This window comes from Hetaerina americana, unplaced genomic scaffold (assembly GCF_022747635.1).
Source record: "Hetaerina americana unplaced genomic scaffold, ioHetAmer1.1.p SCAF_357, whole genome shotgun sequence".
Taxonomy (NCBI): domain Eukaryota; kingdom Metazoa; phylum Arthropoda; class Insecta; order Odonata; family Calopterygidae; genus Hetaerina; species Hetaerina americana.
Genome location: NW_027286938.1, coordinates 22,920 through 32,500, shown reverse-complemented (window position 1 = coordinate 32,500; position 9,581 = coordinate 22,920). Strand labels below are relative to the sequence as shown.

Here is a 9,581-nt window from a genome sequence, read left to right as displayed (position 1 = left end):
AGCTAAAACCCTGTCAAAAAGTAAGAGAGGGAAAGAGTTTATTTATTATTCATTTATTCATCCTAGAAGCCAACTCTTTTGTGTGTCTAAGTGATTTTTGTTGTTCATTCTGGTAAGTTAAAAAATCTGTAATTGCAAAATTTCATGAAACTAACAAAATATCGTGAGAAATAATCGTAAAATTTTAAATTTGAATGTTTTTCTCTCCTTCTTGGGGAATGAGTATTTTCGCGGATCTTTATAACGACTGCAATTGAACACAATGACCGTAGAGACGATAAAATGTTTTTTTCTAAATTTGGGTCAAATTATCAACGAACTAATCCTTTGACTCATATTTATTCTCGCTCTAACATGGTTGATTTTAATCAATACCACTGACCTCATCTCTATTGGTTATCCAGTCTTTCGTCGTAGGATTGCACTCCTTTTGAATGCGATTGTAGAAAACAGACAAACACTCGGCACATTGACGCTTAAATAGCCGGAATTCTGTAAGCTTTTCCATGCACGTAGAACACACGAGCCAGAGATGATTTGCATCCTCCACAACCTAATTAAATATTTCAATAAGAGATATAACCAACAGAATGCACGAAGCTCCTTTTTCCAAAATATAAATGCACATTTTGACAATAGTGTACGTAATAGATGACCCAGCTCATAAATCATTAACTAAAGATTTCCTGCAAATACAATTTAAATAAACACTTAACACAAATACCTCATAACTTACTTTTACATCTATTAAATCCTCTATGGTTTTTTCCAGCATGAATTGTAACTTACTATTCTCGCCAAAAACATTCATCAACAATCCACGACTGCTTAAACACAATCTGCAGACTTCAAATTCGACTTTATCGCACATTCTGATCGTTTTAAAGTACACAAAATAATTTACTGGATAACCTAACGTAAAAAGTATAATGAAATGTTTCACAATTTACTTGACGTTGTATTAAAAGTTTTCTAAACAGAATATAACCCGTAGGACATCAAAGCGCTTGCATTTCATTCTTCATCTGTTATTTTCTTCTGAGAAGGTTCGTCGTAAATCAATCGTCCGACACGAAAAGAGAGGATCTTTTCCCGTGGGAACACATATGAACACATTTGTCGGAATTATTACACTTAATCGCGTAACTATATAAATGCATAATACCTTCAACCTTTTCTGAGTTGTTATGTGCTGAGTATCACAGGTATGGTTTAATACCGAATTGACATCGGAAAAAAGAGTCAGTTCCTTAATGACCCGCTCATTCATTTCGAAGAATCGGGTCAAAAGATTCTTAAATGCCCCGTTAACGAATACAACATTGAAGAATAGCTATTTGTTTACCTTATTACGGTCCTGTGATATTGTCACATTTGGAAAGTGTCTGATTTTATGAACTGTTTGGCCTTTGGAAAAGAAAAGTAGATCAAACCTTAAATCCGTTTGAAACAATTTACATTAAGGTAGAAGCCAATGAGAATAAACAGTCTTATAGAGAGAGCTTTTTTGGATATTATTACTTTAATGAGTAGCACCCGAAATATTAAATTTTAGGAAGCTTAAAAACTATGAGCCACTTTAGTTCTTGGAATGAAACTCAAATCTTTGCATAGCCTTCCCTTTTGATAAATTAGGAATATAGCTGCATAGTGAGAAGCGCCTTAGGTCATGCACAGGTGACTAATGGTCAGAGTTGCATATCTTTCTGTAAGGACAATTATGTCTACTGCTTTAGTAATAAATCTAAGGGGCACACACTATGACGGCATAATTGGCTTGGATTTTATGAAAAAGTATTTTAGCAAGACATTTCTTTCCAGACCAATACCATTAAATTGGAACCTCATTACAAAATGTCTTTACAATCCGTGTACAAAGAAGTTAAGGAAAAAGATTTAATTTTGTTTGAGAATGCCCTGTTAGGATCCTGCAAAGAGGCCAACATGGTGTGACACTGTGTTTCATAACTTGAATGACATCGTGGAAAATAGCAATGGGATGGTTTTAAGGACTTCCCATGAGTCCGGGTTAGCTTTGAGTGAGGATGCAGAGACACTTGAGCAATCATTGCTTGAATCGGATAACTTGAATGGCTTCATGAACCAAGGCAAACCCAACGATCTCCTAGGTGCTATTAATGAGAGTAATGAACGAATGGAGCAAATCTTAGAGCTTGAGCATAAGGAAGATAGTCAAGGTAAAAAATCAGTGAGAGTTTTGTGTGTATCAAGAGACAAGTTAAGATTCCTCCACTCTCAATTATCATAGGAGATGCTTGTAAAAAAGATTTGGCTGGTAAAGATGTGGTGATTGAATGGGAAGATAGGAATGTTTTGGCACTCCCAATGTTAACTCAAGTTGAAGAAGATGGAACATTTCCTCTTTTGCTATGTAATATGGGTAAAGACGAGCAGATGTTAATAAAATAACAGAAATACTACCTTGAACAAAAAGTTCCCGGAATAACCACCGTGTGGCGCTCCCATCGTTCCAATTTGAGTTCTGTTTTTTTGTTAAATTGGTACATCTGTTGTTGATATTCCCTTTAAATCTTAGTGTCATAACTTGACATTTGCAAAAGTTACGTAGCCAAGAGTACATCTATCTCTGTGTGTGTTGGCGATTTTGTACAATTGCAGAAATGGATTTAAATTTGCAACAACGAACTTGTATTAAATTTTGCGTAAAAAACGGATTTAGTGGCGCACGGACGTTGGAAATGTTGGAAAAGTGTTTCGGCAACGATTCTCTAAAAAAAACGGTCGTTTACCAGTGGCACGAGCGGTTCAGAAGTGGTCGTGAGTCAATCGAAGATGATGAACGCAGTGGCAGACCATCGACATCGAAAGTCGGTGAAAAAATTGATAAAGTAAAAGAAATGTTGGTCAATAACCGCAAATCAACCATCAGAGAAATAGCGGAGGACTTGAACATTGCCTATGGATCCGCCCAAGACATTGTGGTTAATGATTTGGGTTTCCGTCGTGTAGCAGCAAAGTTGGTGCCCTCAAAAGACCTCAATTTCATGCAAAAAAGAGACCGTGTTGACGTCGCATAAGACATGATTTGCGAGGCTGAATCCGATCCCACATTCATCAAAAGGATCATTACTGGAGACGAGACGTGGGTTTATGAGTACGACACGCAATCCAGACATCAGGCAAGTGAATGGCGTTCACCAAATGAGCCGAGACCAAAAAAACCACGTCGTTTTCAGTCAAAAAAGAAGGCAATGCTGACGGTTTTCATGGATTACAACGGTGTAGTGCATCATGAATTTTTGCCAGAAGGCCAGACAGTAAACAAAGAGTATTATTTGGGCGTTATGAGACGTTTGCGTGAAGCAATTCGCCGAAAGAGACCAGAAATGTGGGCAGAAAACTCGTGGATTTTGCACCATCATAACGCACCGTCGCACAGTGCTATCATTATTCGTAATTTTTTGACGAAAAATGCAACAAATACCATCCAACAGCCACAGAATTCACCTGATTTGGCTCCCTGTGACTTGTTTCTGTTCAATCGAGTTAAAAAACCATTACGGGGAACGCGTTTTAGCAGCCGAGAGGAAGTAATGGAAAAATCGCAGGAAGCACTGATGGACATACCGAAAACCGAATATAAAAAATGTTTCGAGGATTGGATCAAGCGCTGGCATAAGTGTGTTGCAGTCGATGGGGATTACTTTGAAGGGGACAATATAGATTTAGATGAATAAACTTGTATTTTTAATTTTCTGAATAAATTCCGGGAACTTTTTGATCAAGGTAGTATGTACAGTTTGCAGATAAGCCTCCATTCCTTCCAATTTATTCCTATTTTCTGCAATATACCCATTAGTTTTTCCCAATTCACTCTATCAAACATTTTTTCAAAATGTACAAAATGCAAATACCTCCAGGTTGTATTCTATATTCCCTTCAATTAATCTCATTACTGTAATGGCATTATGCATACCTCTTCTCTTTCTAAACCCAAACTGATCATCCCCTAAGTAATCGTTTTCCCTACTCTCTCTCCTTTTATTTATTATTCTGAAAACAACTTTAACTGTGTGGGGTATCAAAATTATTGTCCAGTAGTCATCAAATGATGTAACCTTTACCTTTTTTGGAAAAGGAACTAAAACTGATCTCTGAACTGAACTGTCTCATAAAGAGTTCTGGCAAGATTCTTTCCTCATAAATACTACCAATCAGCCCATATAGCCTCTTCCCCCTACATTTCCTTATACATTTCAATAGTTCCATGGGAATGTTATCCACCCCCATGGCCTTATTTAGCTTCAGCTCCCTTAATACCCTATCTAACTCAATATCTAGTATGCCTGGACCTAAGCTATCTTCCTCTACATCATATTCTTTTTCAATGTCTAACTTTGTTGGTCTAAGTTCTTTACTATACAGTTCTTCTCTATATTCCTTCCATCTCTCTTGGATCTTTCCTGTGTCAACTATTATTTTACTCCCCTTATCTCCAACTGCTATAATTGATCTTCCTTTCTTACTTTCCTATAAAGATTTAACTCTGCTATACCGTGCACCAATTTCATCCTTCCCCTGCTAACTCTCCATATCCTCGCACTGCGACTTCCACCTTGATTCTTTTGCTTTATTTGTTGCCTGCCTCAATTTATTTTTTAACTGTTTGTACTTAATTTTGCCCAACTCTGTTTTTACATTCCAAGCCCTGTAATTTTCAGGACTAATGTCTTCTTCTTCTGCTGTGTCTTCTATTCTCCTGCTGCCAGTTTTCTGGTTGCATGGTTGGTGGCTGCAACATCATTGAAAGGAGCATAGCACAGAATTTGAGAGAGTCGTATTCAGTTTATATGTCTTTCATTTTACCCCTTAAGCTCCAAGGCTCAGGCACTGGGAAGTAGGGACGAGGGAGCAGGGCAAGGCTCAGCATCTCTTGTCTGGTTATAGGAGCATTTGACCGACAGACTCAGAGACAGGATTGCAGGGGAGGAATTGAGGGTAAGGAATGGGGTCTAGGTTTGGGAAGAGAATGGGGTCCTGCTTCAGGAGCATCTTGCCTTGCCATCTGTAGCATTGTGTTTTTGGGGGGAGACACTTCTAAGTCACTACATAATAGCAACATTGTAGCAACCAGATAAGATGGTACTGGACATTGTCTTGCCTTTGTTTCTGAGAAACCTGTGCCACATACATTGTCTGGTATGCTTGAGAGAGTTAACCAATTTTGTTGGGGATTTCCAAGAAATGCACAGTACATCATCCTTGCAGCAAATTAGCCCTGGAGGTGGGGTGTGCACCCCATGCTATATATTTTTTAATATCAAGTGATGATACAGAAATAAAACTGATGATGGTTCGGTGCCTTACCTCTTACATTAATATACAATTTTTTTGATATTATATTGGCAAAAGTAATGAATAAAAATCATTTAAATATAACTATAAAAAAACATTCGTCTTCACAATGTTCACTTGTTACAGTCATAATGCTACATTAATGCAGTAACTTCAACATTTTCTTAGCCTGATTGTTTCGAGAAAAAGTCATGAAAGTACAGCAAAAATAATTAGAATATAAGTGCATATCACTAGGATTAAAATGAAGGAGCACTACATCTTTCATGAAGTTTCACAAAATGACCCATGAAATGAATTGAGGAGTTGGCAACATTTTCATATGTAATAAGTCTTTTTTTTGCAGCCTCATCTTCGTGCCTGGGAAATTTGTTACTCGTAGACCTTCTCCTCTTTCTTTAAAGCCTGCATTAATATTCATATGAGCTCTTTACACACCATCTGAAATAGATTGAGGAGCATACAGAGTCTGCTTGTCCAGCTGGTCTTGTTCTCGACAAACCATATTATCTCCTCGACACAGCTGTAGAAGAAAGTCAGAAAGTCGGATAATCTGATATACTAGGGAGACAGTTATGGGCACTTCTGGATTTTGTCTTTCCAGGTGGCATTTACAGCTCTTTGCCTGTGATTGCAATTGTGCTTATGGTAGGCATGGTGGAGAGGTTTCCTGGATGCTTAGGGAGTGCAGCAGGGGGCCTCTGGGTATGAAGGTGGTAAATGTTGGTGGTAACCTGTTGCCTCACCAAAGTGGGTAGGCGCAGCAGGGGCCAATTGGTCCTTCCCAGGTGTTGGAGGCCACCAGGTGGTTATGGTTATGACAACAAGATTAAGTCCATCATCTTCCATGCAATGGGCATCTTCTTCCCATGTTGAGGCAGCCATGGTTATCAAGGGTTGGGTCAGGGATGGTACCAAGTAGAGATACTTTCCAGGAGTGGGTTGTTTCCCGGATAGGACTGGGATACTCCATTCTGCAGATAGGAGGTCACCTTGTGGACATTTTTTGGGCCATATTTTTACCGCTTTGACCAAATTTTCATTTACAATTCAAAATGTACACTTTGCTTTCACTTCAACTAGTACTACCTTGATCAACAAGTTCCCGGAATTTATTCAGAAAATTAAAAATACAAGTTTATTCATCTAAATCTATATTGTCCCCTTCAAAGTAATCCCCATCGACTGCAAACCACTTATGCCAGCGCTTGATCCAATCCTCGAAACATTTTTTATATTCGGTTTTCGGTATGTCCATCAGTGCTTCCTGCGATTTTTCCATTACTTCCTCTCGGCTGCTAAAACGCGTTCCCCGTAATGGTTTTTTAACTCGATTGAACAGAAACAAGTCACAGGGAGCCAAATCAGGTGAATTCGGTGGCTGTTGGATGGTATTTGTTGCATTTTTCGTCAAAAAATTACGAATAATGATAGCACTGTGCGACGGTGCGTTATCATGGTGCAAAATCCACGAGTTTTCTGCCCACATTTCTGGTCTCTTTCGGCGAATTGCTCCACGCAAACGTCTCATAACGCCCAAATAATACTCTTTGTTTACTGTCTGGCCTTCTGGCAAAAATTCATGATGCACTACACCGTTGTAATCCATGAAAACCGTCAGCATTGCCTTCTTTTTTGACTGAAAACAACGTGGTTTTTTTGGTCTCGGCTCATTTGGTGAACGCCATTCACTTGCCTGATGTCTGGATTGCGTGTCGTACTCATAAACCCACGTCTCGTCTCCAGTAATGATCCTTTTGATGAATGTGGGATCGGATTCAGCCTCGCAAATCATGTCTTTTGCGACGTCAACACGGTCTCTTTTTTGCATGAAATTGAGGTCTTTTGAGGGCACCAACTTTGCTGCTACACGACGGAAACCCAAATCATTAACCACAATGTCTTGGGCGGATCCATAGGCAATGTTCAAGTCCTCCGCTATTTCTCTGATGGTTGATTTGCGGTTATTGACCAACATTTCTTTTATTTTATCAATTTTTTCACCGACTTTCGATGTCGATGGTCTGCCACTGCGTTCATCATCTTCGATTGACTCACGACCACTTCTGAACCGCTCGTGCCACTGGTAAACGACCGTTTTTTTTAGAGAATCGTTGCCGAAACACTTTTCCAACATTTCCAACGTCCGTGCGCCACTAAATCCGTTTTTTACGCAAAATTTAATACAAGTTCGTTGTTGCAAATTTAAATCCATTTCTGCAATTGTACAAAATCGCCAACACACACAGAGATAGATGTACTCTTGGCTACGTAACTTTTGCAAATGTCAAGTTATGACACTAAGATTTAAAGGGAATATCAACAACAGATGTACCAATTTAACAAAAAAAAACAGAACTCAAATCGGAACGATAGGAGCGCCACACGGTGGTTATTCCGGGAACATTTGATCAAGGTAGTATCTCAGACTGCTCAAGTGTGAGTGGGGAATGCAAAGTCCCAATGGGCTGTATTAGGAAGAGGTATAAGGCAGGGTTTACATTATCACTGTTTCTGTTCAACCTGTATGAAGAAGAAATGATTAAAGAGGCATGAGAAGAACTGAAGGTAAGAATGAAAGTTGGTGGATAATTCGTAAAATGAGTTAGGTTTGCTGATTTGCCTTCACCAATCGGCCATCTGTTGTGCCCGGCAGTGAGGGAAGAAAGGCTTCTGTGGTCATCATCCCACGAAAACCTTGCAAGGGAAAAGCAGCAGCAGCAGGACAGAAGACAAAGGAGAAGAAGACCAAATTAGGTAGAATAAGAACAGGATATGTTAGAACAATGATAAGGACAGGGAAATTGGACAATGTTAAGCAAGAGATAGAAAGGGGAAATATAGATATTTTAGGTCTATGCGAGCTGGAATGGAAGGAAAGCAAGGATTACTGGAGTGATAATTATAGAAATAATATGCCATCGTAGGTATGAAAGCCAATAAAGGGTTGCAATAGTATTAAATGAAGAGGTAGGAAGGAGTGTAGTCAACATAGAGCAGGTAATGGATAGATTATTACTAGTAGAGATAAAAGTAGAACTAACAAACTTGGTTATTATTCTGGTTTAAATGCCACCATGTAACCATTAAGGAAAAAGAGGTCGATTAGTTATATAATCAGTTAGAGGACATAATCACGTGGGATCCTGCAGGGAAAAATTTGATAGTGATGGGGATTTGAATGCAATGATAGGTGAAGGAAGAAGTGGGGATGAGATGGGAGACTACTGTTTAGGCACAAGGAATGACAAGAGGGAGAAAGCAGTTGAGTTCTGAGGGACACAGGAATTAGTCATCACCAACCAAGATGGGCTCTTTTGTGGTATGGCAATGGTACAATGGGCACTATTACTGTTACCCCTCTATCTCACCGCTTGGTCCTCTGGGTCAGGGAGCTCGAGGAGTTGGTCCTCTTATAAGATTTCTGGGTCGGCATTGTGATTTAGTTGGGGGTGCCACTTCCATGAATCCAATTTGTTTTCTTGGTCCTTGTTTCCCAGGTCATTGAGACCCAAGTCCGTATCATTAAGGCCGTTGTCCTGTGAACTAGCCTCTGATGCCATGTCCCAAGCTGTCAGCTCCTCTGGTTCTTGGGAGGCCACCCACTTGAGGAGCTGCTCCTTACCACTGGAGAAGGACTTATCAAACATGTGTACCTTAGGTGCTTTAATATCCCCTTCCTCAACCCCAATATCAAGGGAGATTGTGCCAAAAGCACTGGTATATCAGGGTTGGCAGTGGCTATGATGGAGCTAGTTGGCTTAGGATAAATCTGGGAGGCAGGTTTAGTAGGTTCACTGTTGCTTCTGTTGCCATTGGAAGGGCATCCGTCCAGCTGATGGTCATCACTGCAAGGAAGATCCTGGCCCAGTTATATAAAGCTATCCTTTGTATTTCTCCAAATATTTCCCAGCTGGCCGCCATCAGCAGCTTAAGGTTAATTTCATGCTGGTCTATTGCCTTGAGCCAGTGGCTGGTCTTATTGTCTTGCAGGGATATAAAGAGAAAAAGTTCCTTGTTGTCCAGAGGCAGGTCTATGCCTGTTCTATCTGTTGTGGGTACTAGGGTGGCAAATGATGGTAGCAACCTGGTCCGTGGGGCTTCTTTTGTGTGTGGGTACTTCAGTCAGTCTTACGATTTGCTCAGCCATCCTTGTGATTTGTGTCTGCAAATCTTCACCTGATGCCATGATTGATGTGGATAAGTCAAACACCATCTGTTGCTCCATTTCTGTTTGTTCCTTT

The 9,581-nt window shown here is 39.8% G+C and overlaps 1 protein-coding gene across 1 annotated transcript in view; it reads right to left on the bottom strand.

Moving 5' to 3' along the window:
* LOC139691457 (gastrula zinc finger protein XlCGF57.1-like) overlaps window positions 1-809 on the bottom strand; it is a 14,963-nt gene extending 14,154 nt beyond the window's left edge. The window contains exons 1-2 of the mRNA XM_071589274.1: window positions 737-809; window positions 383-553 (exon numbers count right to left, since the gene is read on the bottom strand). Coding sequence (XP_071445375.1) covers window positions 383-553; window positions 737-775 — 210 coding nt within the window. The 5' untranslated portion in view covers window positions 776-809. The remainder of the gene's footprint in view (window positions 1-382; window positions 554-736) is intronic.
* Between the last annotated feature and the right edge of the window lie 8,772 nt (window positions 810-9,581).